The 22274-nt window shown below is 37.6% G+C and overlaps 2 protein-coding genes across 2 annotated transcripts; one reads left to right on the top strand and one right to left on the bottom strand.

Annotated features, from left to right (window-relative positions):
• Positions 1 to 264: 264 nt before the first annotated feature.
• LOC578917 (zinc finger protein 706) lies at positions 265 to 7417 on the bottom strand. The gene is made up of 4 exons (XM_011677057.2): positions 7251 to 7417; positions 4457 to 4596; positions 1825 to 1926; positions 265 to 379 (listed from the first exon to the last, which is right to left on the bottom strand). The coding sequence occupies exons 2-3, from the start codon at positions 4592 to 4594 to the stop codon at positions 1843 to 1845; spliced, it is 222 nt and encodes a 73-aa protein (XP_011675359.1). The 5' UTR covers positions 4595 to 4596; positions 7251 to 7417; the 3' UTR covers positions 265 to 379; positions 1825 to 1842.
• Positions 7418 to 7427: 10 nt separating this feature from the next.
• LOC578981 (bystin) lies at positions 7428 to 19118 on the top strand. The gene is made up of 10 exons (XM_030974934.1): positions 7428 to 7653; positions 9344 to 9429; positions 10393 to 10513; positions 10953 to 11085; positions 11381 to 11520; positions 13162 to 13259; positions 14312 to 14390; positions 15087 to 15152; positions 16137 to 16345; positions 17508 to 19118. Exons 1-10 carry the CDS (start codon positions 7510 to 7512, stop codon positions 17719 to 17721), a joined length of 1290 nt encoding a protein of 429 aa, XP_030830794.1. The 5' UTR covers positions 7428 to 7509; the 3' UTR covers positions 17722 to 19118.
• The last annotated feature ends 3156 nt before the right edge of the window (positions 19119 to 22274 follow it).

Here is a 22274-nt window from a genome sequence, read left to right as displayed (position 1 = left end):
CTTCCGACAAAGACTTTTTGTAGCATAAATACTAATTTCATACAGTTCTGTCATGTCAATCGGTGTCCCATTCTTGCTTTTCAAGTCGTGAATGTGTTTATCTCCATGCGGGGGGTTAAAGAACGTGGAAGCATATTGTCTGACTGTCCGTCTTCCTCTCTGTTTTTCTCGAAGCATCCTTAAGTGAATTTAAAAAAGCCTCCTTCTCAATCTGGCATGCTTCTCTCAACTCTCTTTCTCTCTCTCTCATTCTCTCTCTCTCTCTCTTTCTGTCACTCTCTTAAGTGTCATAGAAGAATGCATTCTTCTTTCTCTTCTACAATGTTAGCATGCAGTGAATAATCACAGATTCCATCTTGCTCAAAGATCAGTTCATTTCCTGGATACAGAGTACAAAAAGAGGGGAGAAAACCGAGAAAATAATTCAACTCAAAAGCATCTGCAGTTTATCACAAGTCATGACATGAATACTGATTACTGAAAGATTGAAATTCAGGCTTTACTGTATACCAATAGTACAAAGAGAAGGTTGAGTTTTGGTAAAGATTACAAATATTTTGTTCTGCTTTCCTGGTATTTGTATGTCAATCAGAAGAATAACATCGTAGAAAAGTCCTGTAAAAAAGGGCTCTAAAATATGAAAAGGTATAGAAGAAAACCTCGGACGAAACATTTGAGTGAATTCTCATATTTATGTGTGTAGTGCATGTGATCTCCAGCAAGACTAAATTCATTTTTTTAAATCTGTTTTTATCATACCAAAAATTCACAGTATGCATTAGTTCTTATGCACTACATAAATAACCCTCCCCAAAGGCTTTCAGTGCCACACAGTTTCGTCCACAATGTAATTGCATGCCCAGATCTCAAGTTTACCTGTATTTTAAATCCTTGTATACAAATCGTACCACCAAGTTTTTTCAAACATTATTTTACATAATAGTGTTCAATGTTGATTATGTACTACTCTTGCCCTTAAAGATGAAGTTGAGTTCTGGTCATGCGATTGCATTGTGAAACGGTGTGGAATCGACCAGAAAATGTTGATCATCTAGCATATAAGCATTCGTGTGTATTGCAAGGTTCTGGAATCATCAAAATGATAAGAAATTTAGCCAAGTCTCGGTAAAGATACAAACACCGTACACAGAAAGATGTATATGGGACTACACAAACACGTGGCATAAAAATCTGTCTCGATTTTTACGATGTTACATGACACATTTAGAATATGAAGGCATTTGAAGAGCCATGCTTTTCAGGGAACATGTCTTATCTGATGTTCTTCCACACTTGCATAATAAGAATGATAACGCTCACAAATTATTTTTCACCTCTTCCCAGAACTCAACCTTCTCTTTAATCATGCAATTAATAAACAGGAAGTGATGTCATTCTTACCCTAATCATCCACTTCCTGCATAATAAGAACAGATAATAGTGGTTAATACCACCATAGAATTACTGAATCGATTGATAAGTAGTGTTCCATATTTGCTTCATGAAGACGGTATACATTTCAATTACAAAACATTCTGCACAAAATCATTTGAATAAAACTGTTATCATTTTTGTTTTATTGAAACTGTGCACATTAATGCATGTAGGTTGGGTCTATTTCATATTTCTTGAAACCCAATAGAAGAATAGAGAAAATAAGGGGGGAATCGGGGAAAATCAGGATAAAATAAGGAAGAAAAAAAATAAGGATTATTTTTTATTTCTTTTTAAATCGGGAAGAAGAAAAAAAATCAGGAAAAGTATAAAAAAAAAAATTGGGTTTTTATCAGGCCTGGGAGAGAGAGTACCAATGATGGAGCTCACCTTGGTTGTGGAGGTTTCCTATTTGAGTTCGGGTGGAAGAGTAGCCTTTGGGTGCTTGTTCTCAAAATGCTGCTTGTATGTCTTTGGGTCAGGCATCTGGGTCTAGGGAACATTGAGAAGACATATGAACAAAGAATAGTAGAAGTGGAGCTTAAAGTAACCGGGCATGGTGGCTCAGTGGTTAGAGCGCCCGCCTCATGAACGGGAGGTCATGGGTTCGAACCCCGGCCGAGTCATACCAAAGACTCATAACAATGGGACCTTCTGCCTTCTAGCTAGGCGCTCAGCATATTAGATTGGAGAAGAGTAGTAGTAACATATTATGTTATGCAGGGCCCGCTGGAAGAGCAGTTTCATAACTGAAGTGGCTACCCTGGGCAAATAAAACATTATCATTATTATTATATAATTAAAAGTAATCCCAAGTGCTACTAATGATGGAAAATTTGAAACAAATTTTGTATTCTCGATTAGCTGCAAAGAAGCAGTGCTGTGAGTAAATTTACCAAAAACAAAAGCAGTATTTCAGTCACGTAAGACCAGTCCCCAATGCTGCAATGGTTTGCAGTATTATCACAGCACTACAAAGAAGCAACAAACTTTAAGAATGTTCTAATCTTGTTGTTTGAAAGTCATCCTGTCCATACTGCTCTCCCTCTCTACATAGATGATATCATATCACTTGTACACAGAGAACCAAGCTCTATTGATTACTTTCATACTATCCATTAGGAACATGTTTTCAACTTGTCCAAGCATGTGCATACATTATGTACCAGACAGGTGTGTTCAATAGGTAACAAGTATGCACACAAGTAATATGTGCACAGTAGCCCAGGTATGTTAGTAGGGAGTAGGGACTTTTAGATTTGCATGGACGGATACGTGTGACGTCCATTCAAGGCAGTGCATTAAAAGGACGTCGATCGTAACAATCCACGTTGTCGTTGTGCAAATCTAAAAGTCCCTTATGTTAAGTGTGTTTGCACATCAAGGCAAAGCACTTTACCTACAGCTGCCCCCCCCCCCCCCCCCCCCACTCTGGTGTTAAACAAGGATCTGGCAGAATATATGGACTTGAATTTTCAATGTGCGCTAATAACGGCTGGAGGAGCTCAAGCTAGGGGTAACATAGGGTAGGATAAGGAACATAATATCATAATGTGATATTGTCAGCTGCTTGCAAAAAGGCTCCAATAGCTACATCTTGTCAATGGCAGTAAGGCCTTTGTGCCGACAGCCAACGATTATTAAGAGCTTGACATGACCAGTCATGTACATGCAAATGCAACTATGAACAACAACAATACAATGTTATTTTTTTGCACATAACAACATATATTCCTCTGTGCACTTAAATCCAGCTTTAGTTTCAGCAAATGACGTGATCGGTGGAAATGCAGGGAAATGGTCCCAGTACCTTAAAGTGACTTGGTAACATTGTTGAAGGTTGATGAAAAAATTGCTTAATTTTTGTATAAAATGTTACTTACTATATTCCTTCTACTGTACTTACCCTCTGACATGCCAAAAATCCTGAAAAAATTCTCAAACCACAAAGACATCTTTGGTTTTCTTTGAAGGAGTCGATGTATGACACCGTCTAACAGTGATCAACAGTAAATTCTCCCAACCATTTTTGAATTTTCCCAACCTTTTTCCCATGAAAAAAAGACATAAAACAGGCTATACAAAAATAGGTCAACACTGAAATGTCTGGAATGGAATGTAGAGCCATTTATTGCTTTGTGTGATTTCAATTCACCTACAGTGTGTAAAATGTAATTAAATTGTAATAATATAGTTGGGAGAATAAAGGAATTGATCAGATCAGTTTTTCTCAATTTGTACCATGAATAATGGTCCGTTTTCACTCAAATTTTCAGATTATCTTTAATTGTACTAGCATTGAAGTCGCTACCTTAGCACCACTATCTCTCATCTGAACAATGTTACCAAGTCCCTTTAAAAGTTTAAAGGATTGGGTAACTTTGCCTCAGATTCTAAAACAAAATCCTGGATTTAGCTCATGCTACAATGATGATTAATACACCTTTAGGTCAGCGAGGAACCCCATGACTTTTACAAGCCGACCGCCTGTCTGATTACCAAGATATTTATGATTGGAAATTGAGAAAAAAAATTGCGTTTTCCTAACGGTTTTCATAACACTACAGTCTATTAGGGGAAATCCGGTAATACCTGTCACTCAAAGATTTTTACTTTTTTTTAGGCACTTCATGATCATTTTGAAGCTCAATTTTTTTAGGGCTTCAATATTACACCATATCAAAGCCACTAATAACACATAGGGCCATGCATCTCAGATTTAACATTGTTAAACGATGCCTTTAAGATCCACAGTTTGGTAACTTGGCTGTTGGCATGTCACTTTTTCACAGCAAAAATCAGGCATCTCTCAAGGCAAAATAATGACTACTTTCTCATATATTTTTGAAACAAAAGTTTTCAGAAACAAAAAGAGAGGAATCTATGGTTCCTTTTTTTACATGAATTTAAAGACCAACACATAGGAATCATTTTCTCATTAATATAGGGATGGCTGGCAGCTATGCCAGATGAGATCACAACACCCCTACACTATGCTGAGAATCAAATGTGTGATACTAACCATGCAAACTATGCACTTAAATGTCAGGGCCTTCTGACCGGCCGCTTTGGAGTCCATTCCAGCGGCAGCTTTCTTTTTCTTTTCAATCTCCTTTGCCCTCTTCTGCTGGGACTGAATCTTTTGCTGTCCACGTGCCATGGCTGGATACAAAGGTCAAAGGTCAAATGGAGAGGAAATAAAGAACAGGAAACAATGAACAAGATGTAATAAATAAATGGATTGATAAACAAATAAATAAATAAATATATAAACAAACAAACAAGTAAATGTTCAATTTTAAGTTTTCAGCTCATGATTTCAAAATGCATTGATCTTTTTTTCTTGTAATTTGACATAAAATGCTATTTTACTGCTTTATGCTGTGGAAAAATGTAATAACGGTAAACAGTTTTCTGGCAACACTTCAAACTTTCTGGATCAATGATAACTGATTTCCTAACAATATTAACGATATTCTTGAGTTCTGGTAAAAATAGAAACTTACGGTACACTGAATGTTCAAGATTATATGACAAGTGCCAAACAAAATGTTTAGGGCCAAGTAAGCATAGAAATATATTTATAAGGAAATCAAGGTAACAGTAAATATATAGGCCTGACACCATGTGCTAAACACAGCATACCGTATGTGCAAACGAGAGTTGTGGTTTTTATTGAAGATGATTTCAAGCAATTTTGGGGATTTTGTTTTTATTTTACTGGTTCAAACAATCAATCTACTGCAGGATAAACAATCCAGAATGTATTATAGCAATTCTTTCTCGAAACACGTTTCCAATACCAGAGCTCAAGATTAGCTTCAAAGTCAAATAATTTTTCTTTTTATTGAGTGCAAGCCATCTGCCGTCTAACAAAAGCAAGCAACATCATTGAATTGAAAATTGGGTATAGGACCAGGTGAATTTTGTTTTTGTGTACAGTATGTGTGTGTGTGTGTTTGTGTGTGTGCAGAGGGGTGGGGGGGGGGAGGGGGGGGGGGGGGGGGGGGGGGGGGGGATGATGCCAGATGGCAACACATAAAACCAAATACAGGTATACATGTAGCAGTCATACATGTACATGTACATACAAATTGACAAAATAATAGATCAAAGGATACCTTGGCCGAAAAGCAGAAGATGTTATGTGAAAATGATAACAAAACTCAAAAGCAATACAAATCAAATATAACATTCACATACCGGTAATCCATTCAGACACTTGACCCCCCCCCCCCCCCAATCCAAACTGTACTATGATTATACATAACATGTAATACTAATAGTTTACATGTAATTCTAATAGTCTCTCTCTGAAGCCAAGTATTAGGCTCAGCTGCAGCTCACGCTGCTTCAGCTAAAAAAAAGACATGATGACGATATGGAGTGATGACTCTATCCATGAACAGTAGAGGCACTGGTCTGAGAATAAGGATCGTCTTTGTAAACACAGACAGATGCATCCGCAAAAAAAAGTATCGTTGCAATTTCGCGGAGGATTCTCATTTACAGTCTGCGCGTTGGTGATGCGAAAAACGGATGGCGCTAGTTCGGAAGTCTATCCAGACTTTGACACGGAACTCCGGCCTCAAGAAGATACCCTACTAAAACATACCGAAAATCTGTTAAATCTTCACCAATTGTTCAAATACTGGTCATGATTTAAGTTTAAGTCATAAGTCGTTAAAGTTATGATTCTTACCTGTTTCGTGTTTAGCGCCAAACAGATTTCGCGATGATTTTCTTGATGCATTTTACATTGACTTTGTACAGAGACTTTCACGTTATGAGCGATAAATCCTCGGGGAGATGGGCAACCCATTGACGTAGACGGTGAACTGGGGGTATTTTATAATGTGGAATCTGTTTTTTCGCATCGCCAGCGCGCGGATCGGGAACCTGAAACCTGCAGAGTGCCGAAGAAAAAAAATGTGCGGACGATCCTTATTTTTAAGGATGCATATTTCATTATTTGTTTGGTCCGCATAAACGAGGACATTCTCGTTTATGCGGACGATCCTCATTCGCGGACTAGCGCCGCGCCACTAGCCTACCGAGTACCAATGATATTAAAATAAACCAATTTTTTGTTTCAATCAGTCTTGGCCTAGATCTAGACTCTAGATCTAGTTCTAATTCTCTAAAAAATCTAGATCTCGGCCTAAAGACAAGTAAATTCGTTTTAACACACACAATTACATTACAGCATAGTCCTAGTCCTAGACTATACTAGTCTAGTCATCAACATGATGCAAATATGAATCTATTGTTAGACTAATCGTCCTTCGACTCATTTTAGTCTTTGTTCGAAGTTAATCTGTTAATGTTGAACAGGCTGTGCTCTCACTCCAGCAAAGCATAGAGAGTCGATGCGTATTGACCACTAGCACTGCACTATCTGTTAATAGATCTAGGCAGCATTTGAATACATGAATAGTCAATACACTCATAACACACAGATGCACACAATCATGCCGATGCGGCTGATCGGCAAGTTTGACAGTGGACTCACAATTGAATTTTTAAATTATTCTTTTTAACATTGGAAAGTTGAAAAAAATTGTATTTTATTGCTATTTAGGTGTCATCAATCGTCACTAAAGTGCCGATTTTGAGTGAAATCAGTTGAATTTTGTACAGTGGTGTTTGAAATGTTGAGAATCAATAGCACAGCTATTGATTCACAGCCAGGATAGTAAATACACCTCGACCCACTGCACTAGCACTGAGCCGAGTTGAGTGAGTCTCAGCTCAGATCGTGCACTGTCGAGTGTACTCGATTTCAAATTACAGTACCTGCTAATGACAAAACTCACCCCTCTCTTTCTTTGTCAAATGTAAAATGCAGTCTTTAAGGATAAGTAGAATATACGCAGAGTCTAGAGCAGAAATATGCAGAAAATTAGAAAGAAAGACTTGTGTTGCAATCGCCACATGCAACTGAAAATGAATGGGATATGATCATTGTCCATATGCATACTGTACCGTACCGTAGCATTTGCGGGCGCTATTACTAAATTGTCTTCAATCACACGTGAAAAGGAAAATATTGTTTCTCACGTCGGCTAAGGAAAAATGGGGAAAACGAAGAAGAATCGACCCAAAAGAGGAGACCCCATCTCCACAAGTGGATCCCTTGCAGAGCAGATAGAAAATGAAGACACTCTGAAAATGACTCAACGAGTGAAGGAACGTGGACGAAAGGATGAGGATGACACTGTAAGGCATTCTTCGGTCCCATACATGGGATTTCATGTAGCCTAAAGTCTAGTCTAGATCTAACTCCAGGAGGAAGCTCCGCTCCGACCCCGATGCCGAAGGCGTCGGAGCTTCAGGTGGTGCATCGAAAAACATTCAAACAGCGGGTTGGGCGACATTATCTAAAAATATGCAAAGAAAGTAATTACAATTTTGACTCTCAAGGTTACTCGACTCCTCTGGGCATCGTTCTGGCAACTTGAAATTATAATTTGAAGAAGTCTTCGATGGAAAAAGGGGGTGATTCTTCGTCCTACCCCAGCGATTGTTCCATGTTGTATCGTTGATTCAACCGGCGAAGAAAAAATTCGCACTACCGCGCAAAATTGTAATTACTCCCTTTGCATATTTTGAGATAATGTTGCCCAACCTGCTGTTTGAATGTTTTTCGATGCACCACCTTCGGCATCGGCGTCTGAGGCTCTGAGCTTCCTGGAGTTAGTCTAGATCTATAGAGTTAACTCCAGGGAGCTTCGACGGCGATGCGCGTATAGCCTCCTGTCGATGGCCCTTGCATGCTATTGGAGTTCGAAAATTCTGGAGAGCGAAGTGAGCCTGATACGAGCCGCTTGCGCCGAGGGCCTCTTATCAAGTGATCTGAATTTCTTATGGTTTTCAATGTTTGGCGAATATTCCGACCCAACTGAGTTCGGTGAAAATCATCCATTCAGAGACTCAATTTACGGACTCCAACAGCGTCAGGGCGATCGACAAGAGGCTAATGCGCGTATAACTTCAGCTTACATTTAGCACATGCGCATAACGTTCAACCGATCTCGGTGAATTGTAGCCTCATTTTCCTAAATTGGCGCCAACAAGGGCCCTTCTTATTGGCTAACGCTTGCTTCCATTCACTCAATGTTTATAAGATATTGGTGCGAGGAGATGCGATTTTCTGTTTGATCCGATACCAAAATAATGATATTTCAGAATTTTTTCAGCATTCTAATAAAAGGTGAGGTATTTCACATAGACTCACTCTAGATATATAAGTTTATGTCTTACGTAACCTATTTTTATGTTTGAAAAATTCTCATTTTCAAACTAGAAATTTGTTCTGAAATATTCACTGATTTCCCCTATTTTATATGTGTGCAATGCATGTGTGCGTCAGTTGTGTGTGAATTGCATCACCTGTTTAAAGCATGACATGTCGGTGTGTTATGTAATATTATGTATTGGCATTAATTGCCATTGAACTTAAGTTGCGCTTATTAAGTTGAGTAGGCCCTCTCTCACTTAAAATCCGAAGCCACTCGAGCGGATTGGCCAATGGGAGCGCGTTGTTTACAAACTCACTGTACAGCGCTCTATGCGCAAAGTTCTACATGCTAGGCTAATAATAATATACCTCGTTCCCGTTTAAAATGTGTGTGCAAAATGTAGCATATTCCTTGCATGCGCCCAAGTACACTAAACTAACCGCTGTAATAAAGTATGTATAAAATTGGCAAAGCATGTGATTTTCAACAAAAATACTTTTTTATTTTCTTTGTAATTTTATGATTCCTAACCTCGCAATGAATAACGGTACACAATTATTTTTTTGGACCACATAATAACACTTCAAAATGACTTCAAGAGAGTTTCTTTCACAATTCTATGGCATGTCCAGGACCAAGTTTGTAAATTCATTTTTCTCCTCCCTCAGTTCGTTGACGAAAGACTTTCAAGGAAGATCTTGGAGCAAGCAAGGCTCCAGCAAGATGAACTTGAAATAGAACATGGGATGACAAGGTACGTAGAGGGCGGTAGAGGATCTACACTTATCAAAGCTAAACCTGATATCTACTGATATTTTGTATTCCCATAGTCTTATATAAACAGGATCAACCCGGTTCCCGTCGGCAAATGGTCCTGTTAAATGTTGAGAATGCACTTTGACACTGAATTTCAACAGCAACTTTCTCAGAAAACTTTTGAAGGCAGTGTCCTTTGGGGAATAAGAATATTTTCCTTCTTTTTCTACCTACTGTGACTGCCACCATAAATTGCTTACTTGCAAAAGCCCATTGATATTATAAAATTGTTTTGTAGTTTTTTGACTGGTGTTAGAGATGAAAACAAAGTTAGTGAAAGTTATAACTGCACATAGAGATGTTGTGGTCTAGTTGATACAAGGAGGATCACTTTGGTTGATATGTCCCTTGACTGTGGATCACATGGTTCATGCTTCAAGACCCACTGGGGCACCAATGTTCTTTGACAAGACATTAATCTACACCCAGGTATTAAGTGGGTACCCGGTAGGATGCGAATGTTAATGTGGTTAGATTGGCATGTATGCGCTTGTAAAAATGGAGCCTGACCCAAATACTCCCCAAGGGAGAGGAGCATATATGCACTATCCTGTACAGATTAGCAATTGAATAAATGTAAAGAGCTTAAAAATGTAGAATTAAGCTCTATACAAATATGATTTATAAATGTATACACAGAGAAGGGAAAACAGACAAGTATGGGAATGTGGTAAGATTATTAAAAGTTTATTTCCTTAAAATGAAGCGATTTCGGAGATCACAAAAGGTTTATGACTGAAATATGTTGTCACATACTATCTTTGTCCTAATTTATGTACCTACATTAGAAAAATTATGAAACCTAAAAATCAAATCCTATTACATAATGACATGTAATTCTGAATTTGCAGTATATCAGATCATTTGGTGTATAATTTTCTATTTTGTTCTCTCATGTTAGACTTGGTCCATCTAAGAAACCTGCCACAAGTCTTGGCCCTACAAGACCAGATGGCTCAGATGATGAAGAGGAAGAGGACCAAGAGTTAGCCCAGCATGACGGCCAGTTCTTTGATGAGATTGTAAGTCTATTATTCTAGGCTTGTCAAGAATAGTAACCACCTTGTATCATACTCTAGCACATTCCAAATGTTTACACCATTTGAAAAACATGAATTTTAAAAATTCAGGCGACGATGATGATCGCTGGCCATTTTAAAGCCCCTATCAGAGATTCGCAAGCCCTCAAAATCTATTGACATGGAACATTTAATGTACAGAACAAAACAAACAAAATTGGTGATCGGTTTTACATGCATTACAACATGCATGTTTTGTCCCATTCATTTGATGCAGCATTGACGTTACAAGACTGCCATTCATCCCATTATAGTTCCTTCTCTCCTGCTTTCTTCTTTACGATACAAGGAAAGAACATACTGCCTCTATAACAAAGGAATTTCTTTTTAAAGATGATTGTTGTAAGATCTCTCCTGTTCATTCCCTTTGCCTGTCCCTCAGGATGTAGATGAAGAAGACGAGAGGGCGCTACAGCAGTTCATGTCGAAGGATGCCCCGATGAGACGCACTCTGGCTGACATCATCATGGAGAAGCTCACGGAGAAGAAGACAGAGGTAGCATCACAGATGACAGGTGATGATAATAATAAAAGTGAAAATAATGATGATGATAATTACAACGATAACACCAGTCTATACACACTCTTTTCACATTCCAATATTACACATTTGTATTTTTGTTTTTGTGGACCACCATGTATACGTATACGTTTAAACAAATCACAAATTTCTTCTTTTTTTTTTGGTCAGATTTCATTCTAACTAATATAAAGCTGCTTCTGATTTTTCTGCTTTCTTTCAGAGCAATTTCCTAAATTGAGGTTGACTTTTCCTTTAATGTTGTCTAAATTCTTGTTTCATGAGTACAGAATCTGGTATGGCTCCTCCAGAGTTAGACGATAGAGTTGTGCAGGTGTACAAAGGAGTAGGGCAGATTCTCTCCAGGTATCGTAGCGGTAAACTACCCAAGGCATTTAAGATCCTTCCTGCACTCAAATCATGGGAACAGGTAAGATAAAGGCTCATTCCTTTCATCATGATCATTGTATAGCGTCTGTTTTCGTTTGACATTTCATTTCCCTTTTGGCCTTTTTTCCAAGCCTTCTGGGCCCAGTTGCACAAAACTTACCATTGATGGTAACTTTGCCATCAATCGAAACTCCCGTGGAAACCTTGATTTTGATTGGCTGTTGAGCCCTGTTACCATGGTAGGGGCCCAGGTCCTTAGCATCTGCCTGGATATGACCTGGATATATCGGTCAGCTATGAAATAGTATAAAAATGCCGCCATAAAAAAGCCACTTGTAACCAAATGGCATTTGAGCACAACAAAGTCTTATGCGTTTTCATTTAAACGCTGTGTTTAAAAGATACAAAATGTGAAACATATTACAAGTTGCATCATCCATAAAAACTTGTGTCATGGTTTACTACTGCATATCTGAATAAGTCTTAAAGGGGGACTGCACTACTTGTAGCTACTTGCGTCTTCTATATAGTAAACAATGCCTAAGTGGTACCCCCCAGGATTTTTTCATGATATAGGGTTAGGAATTGGGTTAGTGTAGGAATTTGACCACTAAAAGTTATTTGGAAAGGTGGATATTATGAAGCACAAAGGAAGTTTTGTTTACCATTAAGCATCAGAATGACGAGAAAGTGACCCAGCCTTGCTGAAAATCTCTTGCTCTGTACACAGAAATGGGTATATGGGACTACACACCCACCCCCCCCCCCCCACACACACACATGTGGCATAAAAGCTTAGTTCAAACTTTTCAGCTACTTCTGGGCATATGTCGAATATAAGGGCAATCATCCTCAATTTCAGGGGGCATTTTTCAATGTGATATTCTTCCAAACTGCCATGCAAAGAATTAGAAAGCTCACAGATTACTTTATCACCTTTACAAGAATACAACCTTCTCTTCAAACTGTGAGCAACATCAGTGATTGTGACTATCAGCCTTTTCACACACGAGTAAAATTCTTTAAAGCTAATTAGTTTAAAGAGCTTTAAACTAATCAGCTTTACATACGACATCATTCACACACAGAAATTTCGGTGCGAACGTTTCGTGATTAGCTGCTCTTAAAATGCGCAGTAGTGCCATTGCGCATTGAAGGTCAGGTCATATCAAGTAAAGCGCGCGCTCCATCCAGTTTAAACACGTATAACCGTTACACATAAAATGTCAAGCTCTCTAGATACGGACTTCGTATCTGCAGCCTGCTTTGAAAGGTGTATGAATCGCGACTTCGTATCTGTCTGAACATCATATAAACGACGTTCACACAGGGAAATTTTTTCTTTAAAGCTGTGTAAAACTGTTTAGTTAAACACACTATGAACACGACAGACAAAGAAAGCGGACAAAATATACAGTTCCTCAGGTAGACAAAGGAACATCCCTTCACTGCTATTATGTACAAATGTGTAGAACAGGTGAATATGCATGGGACACCTGTTCTACACATTTTTACATAATAGCAGTGAAGAGATGTTCCTTTGTCTACCTGAGGAACTGTATATTTTGTCCGCTTTCTTTGTCAGTCATATTCATAGTGACAGCTTTAAACTAATCAGCTCTAGATACAATGAATTTTAGCTGTGTGTGAAAAGGCTGAATGTTTCTTCTTCTTCTTCTAGATCCTGTACATCACAGAGCCTGACAAATGGACGGCAGCTTCCATGTATCAAGCAACAAGAATTTTCTCCAGTAACCTCAACGCCAAGATGGCTCAAAGGTGAGCGTTCTTCTCTCTAAAAAAGCCTCCTTCAGAGAGCTGCCAACCATTACGTTTATCCTGGAATTATTCTGTTTTTTCCTCCTAATTACTGTAGTACCTTTTTTCTTCATAAAATACATTTTTTAAAATAATTTTTATAATTTTTTTTTTTTTTTTTTTTTTTTTTTTTTTTTTTACATACAGCACGTCAAACAACTGCCCTTAACTGTTGATTTGATCACAAATTCAGTAAAAAACTAAGGTTAAAACATACTTTAAAACAATATTTTCAGAAAGAATGAAACGCCGATAATACCAAAATATAACCATAAAAATACCTGCTTGTAAATAAACTATAGGTCCTAATATGTATAAAAAAAACAGCACAAGGAATGGACATTTCTGCATTGGAAGTGTGTCGCGCGTGGTTGTAAGTTTCGTTTTATTGAATTCCTTTTTTTTTGCTTGAAATTCCTTCTTTTTGCCATCATGGTTCCTTTTTTTGGTCGCACCAGGTTGGCAGCTCTGCTCTTTCTCTGAATATAATAAAAACGCCTTGGCCGGTTGGCCCTGTAGCATGAAAATTGACTTACAATCCATTGTTTTAAATCTTTCTGAAATTGATTGTTTCTTACCGTACATTCATATTCATATTTATTTCATTTCCAACAGAAAGGTAAACAAAGATATTAACATTTTTTTTTCCATACACAATTCATTTTTTCATTAAATTAAATGGGAACCGGTCGGAAGTAATTCCTTGAATGCTGTGAGCACCGACATCGGTAGCCTAGCAGAGCTGGGGTTTTATTGGAGCGCTTTGAGCACCATGCAGGGTGGATATGTGCGCTATATAAATATCCAATATTATTATTATTATTATTATTATCTGTAACATAACACTAATCATAGGTTACTCTCTGTTGTAAAGATACAATTAATTATGTTGAGATACAATCAATTGACTTGGTCTCCGAGCACAGTACAGTTTTGAGATCACTTTAATTTTAACTTCAAAGCAGTAAATATTTGTGTAATATTGTGATGCCACATTTTTATTTCTCTGTCAGGTTCTACAATCTTATTCTACTGCCGAGAATACAGGATGATATTGCGGAATTCAAGAGGTTAAACTTTCATCTATACATGGTAATTATTTGGGTTAATAATGACTTGATCTGCATAATACCTTTAAATTTAAGTGAATTCTTTCTTTCTACATCTCACTTTTAAAGCATGATAAAATTTATGTAAAACTATAACATGGTGCAAGCAACTATACCAAGATAAGTGTGAAAACGTATTGGGCGCATAAAAAGTTTGGTATAACTTATGAATATGAACTTATTAACATGAGAGCAAAATGTACATCATAAGTACAGAAAAATATTGTAATGCAAACAAATTTGCACAGAAAATAATAAATTGATAATCATATTCAAACTGAGAGTAGTCCAATATAAATATGGCACCATCGGCTGTCAGTTGGTGCATTGTCCTGTCAGAGCTGCCAACTAGTACGGATTTCCCGTAATTGGTACGGAAATTAAGGATCAGTACGGAATGTTGTCTTGTTCCTTACGTAAATATCTACAAACATGCAAATTTTCGCGTTCATCGGACATTCGACGGCCGAGATCATGGGGGGGGGGCCTCCCAGGCCCCCCCCCCCCAGTCAGAGAGTGCTCGAAATAGCCCAGTACAGTAAGGGTTAAGAAACATTATTACAGAACATTGAGAAGCATGACTTTCGTTTACTTTGCTGTTGGCATAAGTTGGCCGTCGTGCTCGAAATCATCTGTGTCAATTTAATCTTGTCACATGTTCACCTTTTTGGTTATTTAGGCATTAAAGAAGGCTCTGTTCAAGCCCGCTGCTTTCTTCAAAGGAATTCTCCTTCCTCTTTGTGAGGTGAGTAGATTTCTTACGTTATTTTAAAAGTGTACCAATTACAATAGAGTCATTTGTATATGTCATGTCAACTGTACTGTCCGTGGCTGATTGGGGGGGGGGGGGGGGGGGGGGGGGGGGGGTTAATGTGATCATTATTATTATTAACCGTATCTGACATCTGAGCAGGGCAATTTTTAAATGTTATTGCCCTCAAGGTTTGATGGATGAGCCAACAAAACTACTGGCGAAAAAAATATTATTGACCGCTCAGAAAAGTCAGTGGGAGTTTGTGTGTAATTTGCCGGTCAATACGGTAATACAGTAAACCAATACGGTAATACAGTAAACCAATGAACAAATATTATTGCCCGATCTGAAAAGTCAATGGCAAAATGTGTGTTAAACTAGTGAGCAATAATCGAGCCAGTTGTAAATTTCATCGCCCACCAGCTGCTGGTATATTACGCTGCTGGTGTCTTACGCGTATAAGAAAATGCGCACTATGCGGGAACTCTATTGTGATGTAACAATCACACCCTAGGCACACTGTTTGCGGTGTATCGAAAATTTGTCAAGCACTGGATGCACAGTGCTGGTTTGACGATGTTTTTGCAACTTCTAATGCTAGGACATCCTGTGCAGTGTAGGCTACATAATTTAAGAGTATAAGATAGTAAGAGTTTCTTGTTTGCTCTAGATGTCTGATGTGGTTAATAATAGTAATATTGACTGCCTAATTCAGGGCAATACGACTTGTCATATATCACCCTCACCTTCGGTTTCGGGCGATATATGTCGTATTGCCCAGAAGGCAGTCAATTTTACTTAATTATTACTATTATCAACATCATTATCATCATTAATATATTCTGCTTTATCATTCAAGTACTTTGACACATTGGCCCATGAATATTACATTATTTTGGTGTATCTTTATAGTTGAGTATTGTGTTCCCAATCATTCACTTATTTTTTCCAATACTTTGTTGTTATCCTTCGCAGTCCGGGACTTGTACTTTGCGCGAGGCAGTCATCGTCGGGAGCGTTCTCGCCAAATCGACCGTTCCTGTTCTTCACTCGTCTGCCGCGATGCTGAAACTTGCTGAGATGGACTACAGTGGAGTTAATAGTATCTTCCTCAGGATTCTGGTCGACAAGAAGTACGCACTTCCTTTCAGGGTCATTGATGCGGTCGTATATCACTTCCTCAGGTCAGTGCAAAGCAGTATGGCCTGCATATGTCTTTTTTAATGTAACCTAGCCATCCTACAGCTGCATTTGATTGGCTCAATAGGGACCTATACGTCATGCGCTAATCATACATATTCATGATACGCACGCACACAGAATCTGATGCGATAATTTATCAAATATGAGATTTCATACAAAAAGTACAAGTGCAAAGCTAAGTTTACTTAAAATAAATGAAATTGTGACTAAATCGGGACGCTTACAGTAAACGAATGACTATCGTAACTTGTTGTAACTTGTCCATAATCATTGTGACATACTGGTTAGTTCAGAATCTGGCCGATAAATTTGGTCTCCACCACATTTACCAACCTAAATATTCATATATTCAAATATTAATATGCAGCGCTAGGATGGCTAGGTTACGTTTAAAAAAGACGCGGCCTGCATATTTCACATCCCGGCCATTTTCCATTACACGCTGTCAGTTTTGTTTACAAGAAATGTAATGATGATAAAAATAGTTAGGTATATGATTAATCGTTAGAAAAAAATACAATCAAACACTTAAGTTTGCTTGTCTGACTTGTAAATTAGAGATTTAGTAAAAATGGAAAAGAGGATATGAAGGAGCCTAAAGTAAAAGAGCTTGTTGGTTGTTGGCTCCAGAGGTACACAGTTCTGGGGATGAACGAGGATGTGAGAAAACAAGTGTAGATTGAATATGTAAATGATTAATCAATCCTCAACGAAGAGTACTGAAATGCACATCAATAATGTGTGGACTAATGCAAGGAAAAGCATGAAATATCATATAATCTTCACTATCCATGCTCAATGGCATATTTTATGATGATTAACTTTTATTACGGGGCAGATTGTCTGAATTTGGTAAAGGTTACCAGTACTATTGACTTGTCAGCCTTCAAAGAAAATTGCACTCTCTGTGATTAAGAACACCCATTACCGGGTAAATAGCAGAAGAATGTCAAATTGCCCATGAGAACCCACAATTATTTCTTTAAGTACAGTCAAACCTGTCTATAGCGACCACCCAAGGGAAACACAAAAAGTGGTCTTTGTAGACAGGTTCCGTTAGTACATTTTCAAGGGAAACAAAAAATGTACATCCAACTCTTTTTTCCTGTGTAACTTCAAATCTACCTCTATTCTTCCTCACAGATTTGTACACGACAAGCGCCAGCTACCTGTACTGTGGCACCAGGCTCTTCTAGCGTTTGCTCAACGATACAAGGAAGACATCTCATCCGAGCAGAAGGAGGCCCTCATGGAGCTGCTCAGGGCTCACCTCCATCCGTCAATCACGCCGGAAGTGCGGAGAGAAATCGTCAACTCCAAGTCGCGTGACTGTGAGGAACCAATGGGGGCAGACTGAGATCATTTAAACGTGCAGCCAAATATATCTTCAAAGGACTTGAATGGCTGTAGATCTGTTGATCCTGTAGAATGACACCACTCAAGCAAACGTGCAGCCAAATATTTTTAAAGGACTTGAATGGCTGTAGAACTGCAGATCCTGTAAAATGACACCACTCAAGCAATAAGGAAAAAACAGTGTTCATGCTACTTAAAGCCAATGGGATCCTGTTTAAGTATTTATTGCCTATGCTCTGTGAAGCGAAATAGTGTCGGATGAGAATTTGATCATATTCTTTGAAATGGCACTCAAACAAATAAGAAAAGTGCTTATGCCCATCTTGTTATGAATGGTCATCGGTTAAAAATCTTTTGCAACCAGGATCAGAATGGTCTGATATACGAGTTCAGGGTTACGTTTTAATAATATTTCATTTTTGTCTCGAGAATGCTCTGAATTACATGCTATTAGTATTGTAAATGTGCAAAAAACAGTTTAAAAATTTGAGTCCATTTCTGTTACATTACATTGTGCCCATTCATGATTAAGAGTGATTTAATTCAAAATAAAGTTTCTTAATTGACAATGCATAGTGAAATTTATATTCACTGTTTTTCGTGTACTTTTTATTTTAAAAATGTCTTGTTGATATTTTAATATTTATATGTACACTGCCTCATTTAATATACATTTTATATTTTTAAAACTATACATGAGTAGAAAATACAAATAATTGTTGCCAATTTGAGGAAGACAAGTTAATTCATTTAGACCTTCAGAAAACTCTGACCTACTGTTATGCTCAACGAAGTAAACAGGATTAATCATTTAATCATCACAATGTAAGCATCATGTGAACAAATTGTAGCATGCATGTGCTAAAAAAAAAATCGACATAAGCTGTCATAAATTTGGTGCCATCTTAATGCCAGAATATTTGTATAGTGTTTAGGGGAAGTCCAACTTGATGTGATGTTGGTTTCAATTTTAAAAAAGCAGACAAATGAGAGCACAGATTAATGTGAATTTCTGCAAAATTTGATACAAATTATGAAGAGAAAACAAAATGATTCCTTTTTGAAGTTGTTATCAATGAAACACAAGTTTGCAACACTGTGACTTACACTTTCTTTCAGGTTAATCTTTGGAGGTGCTCCTTAGTTTGCTCTTTTCTAAAAATCTCTTAAATTCCATTTTTCTTAACTGTTTGTGAAGAAATTGATTTGTTTCATGCAGGGCTTATGTAAAAACATGTACCTACATGTGTTCTTTGATGGGCCTTTGTTGCATGAATGATGAAAAGAATTCTGTATAAAAATTGATGCATTTTTTAGTATAGAGCAAATAAGAGAGGACCTTGTAAGACACGTTTTAGAGTTGCTAATTTGTGTTTGATCGATTATAAATCATTTATTAAAAAAAAAAAAATTATTCTCTCCTCATCTAAAAGGACTTTCTCAAATCATGGATATGTTTCTCTATCGTTTCTGCTCTTATCGAGGTATACATCCCCTTTTAACAAATCTGAGGAAGAATTGAATTTTGACATTTAATGAGTACAATATAGAAATTCTCAAAATATGGCGATGTAACAAATTGTATAGTTTCAATAAATTAAATTGTGAGCACACAATATAATAATGTGACTTGAAAGTCAAAAGAGAAATGAGATATTATAAAAATAGTACATGTTTGCGAGTGCATTAGTGAATATGCACTGCACGCAGGTTAATTCACAGTAGAATAATGAACAAGACTTGTCGAGTTCATTGTATGACTCGTGAACTTAACGGAGTGCAGTGCATATCACTAATGCACAAGCTAAAAACATGTACTATTTGTTTTATAAGAAGGGTCTACACTATGAGCATAAAGTCAAGAAATTGATGGTGGTTATCACCAAAATGCACTCCTGTGCGTATGGTAAAATTTAATGCATGCACGTGTGATCCATTTCGACGCTTCTCATTGGCTACATTCTTGAACCCATTTTATAAACATGTATATCATGTACCGGTATATATATATATATATATATATGACTTGCTCACTTACAAATAAATGAATCAAGTTCACCAATATTTTCCACATGTCTTCTTTATTTCTTCAAATATAGAACTTCAAGTTATGTACAAAATAATATGAAAAATATCCTACAAAAGTAAATAAAATTACATATAATCTTTACGAGTATATGTACATATTTAAAGAAGAAGAAAAGATGATCATAACAAATAATTAAATTAATCAGAACATTTATGGTGGTAATTTACAATATGAAACCATTTGAATAATCTAGACTAGTAAAAGGAAACCTAGGTAAAGACATCTATTTTAATATTGCTTGTATTTTTAGAGACTACTGTCTGAAAAAAATAAAATAATACTGATGATATTGATAACAACATTAATAAAAAAACACCAGATAGGTCAATAAAGGGATAATCAATCACTATGTGCATTCTTACTTAATCGGTATCTCATGGTTGCAACGCAACATTTGTTCCAAAAGAAAAAGTTATGACCAATAATGAATTATTACCGGCCCCTAACTAGCATAACATGCCCAAAGAAAAATGTACGTACGTTGGTAGCCTCCCAGGTCTAAAAAAAATAGTATTCGCTAAATGACGATTGAGATACAAGAGTCCAAGGGAGGATGACTCAAGTTTGGTGGCGAGGTTATAGGTACCAAGTTAATTATCTATATAATGGATGTCTGGGTATAAGAGGAAGAGATTTATTAGAGACCTGCCCATCCGTCATGGGCAGGCGCGGATCTAGGGGGCCGGGTGGCCCCCCGCCCATCCTGGCCAAAAAAAAAAACTAGATGGAATTCGACTGCGCGCAGTCAAAAATGATGCCTCCGTCATAGAGCAATTTTACAAACTGAAACGGAAGAAATTTTTCAAATTCAAGTTCAATTGTAATCCATTAACAGGTTCTCAGAATATCGTGATTGAATTTCTCATATACATATATGACCCTTTGATCTTTGACCTCATGACCCTAAAATCTACTCAATTCATTGGTTCTGCAAAATGTCCTGAGTTAAATAGTAATCCATCTGTCAGTTCTAATGAGAATGCGTTCACAAGCCATTTTTGCATAAATAATGAGCCCATGACCTTTGATCTTATAAAACAAGAATCTACTCAGTTCATTGGCTCTGCAAGATACATAAATGATCTAAGTTTGGCAGGAAGCCATCAATCTGTTCTAATGATAATACGATCACAAGCTATTTTTGCATACATAATGTGCGCTGTGACCTTTGACCTCGTGACCCCAAAATCTTATCAGTTCATCGGCTCTGCAAGTAACATACATGACCTAAGTTTGGCAGGAATCCATCAATCGGTTCTTGAGATAACGCAATCACAAGCTGTTTTTGCATACATTATGAGCCCTGTGACCTGTGACCTTTGACCTCGTAACCCCAAAATCTAATCAGTTCATTGGCTCTGCAAGATACATACATGACCAAAGTTTGGCAGGAATCCATCAATCGGTTCTTCAGATAACGCGATCCAAGCTGTTTTTGCATACATAATGAGCCCTGTGACCTTTGACCTTTGACCTCGTGACCCCAAAATCTAATCAGTTCATTGGCTCTGCAAGATACATACATGACCAAAGTTTGGCAGGAATCCATTAATCGGTTCTTCAGATAACGCGATCACGAGAACGGGACGTACGTACGTACAGACGTACGTACGTACGGACGGACAACCCGAAAACATAATGCCTCCGGCTACTTCGTAACGGAGGCATAAAAAAAAAAAACGGCCCCCTGGCGACAAAAAAAAAAATTGTCACCAGAAATTTACCCTTTTTTTGCTCAAGGGGGGGGGGGGGGGGAGGAGTTGAGTAAAAACTGAGCGAAATATCGACCGGCGCGATTTTCAAATTTCTGGGGGCTAAAAAAGAAAAAGTAAAATTAGTGCTCACTAAAAAAAGGAGTAAAATTTGTGCTCACTAACTCCCCCCCCCCCCCCCCCCCCCCCCCCCCCCCACTGAGCGAAATATCGGCCAGCACGATTTTCAAATTTGAACACACTACATGTCAAATTAATTTCAAATTTGGGCCTCCCCCTAAGAAATCCTGGATCCACGCCTGGTCGTTGGAGTATCCCGGCAGCAAAAAACATGAAATATGCTGAATTTTTTCTTGTTTTCTCTTTTATTTCTTTGCTTTTTTTAAAGCGGAGGAAATTAAGCTTGAACAGGAGCCGAATCAGCAAGATGACAAGAGCCCTTCCGAGCCTCCTTCCATAAATCTCTGAGTCGGAGAAGAATCGGACTTCGATACTGATTGTGGTTCGGAATATCAGATAATAAATAGATTGTAAATACAAGTTTGGTCTTATTTACTCAGGGTTGCCTCATCACCCGCATGTTAGTACTGAACTATTTTTCTTTGTACTAAAATCTACACGATCATCAATATAATTGTGCAAATATGTATCGTTTTTTTCGTCTTCAACATAATGCAATTAATTATTATGCACATTAACAACTTTAACAATCCAAATCTATCAGCTCGAGTAAAAAACAAAATAGATTATAAA

Source organism: Strongylocentrotus purpuratus, unplaced genomic scaffold (assembly GCF_000002235.5).
Source record: "Strongylocentrotus purpuratus isolate Spur 01 unplaced genomic scaffold, Spur_5.0 spur5_scaffold_7, whole genome shotgun sequence".
In the NCBI taxonomy this organism is placed as follows: domain Eukaryota; kingdom Metazoa; phylum Echinodermata; class Echinoidea; order Camarodonta; family Strongylocentrotidae; genus Strongylocentrotus; species Strongylocentrotus purpuratus.
Note: the sequence above shows the minus strand (reverse complement) of the source record. Positions and strands in the feature narration are given on the sequence as shown.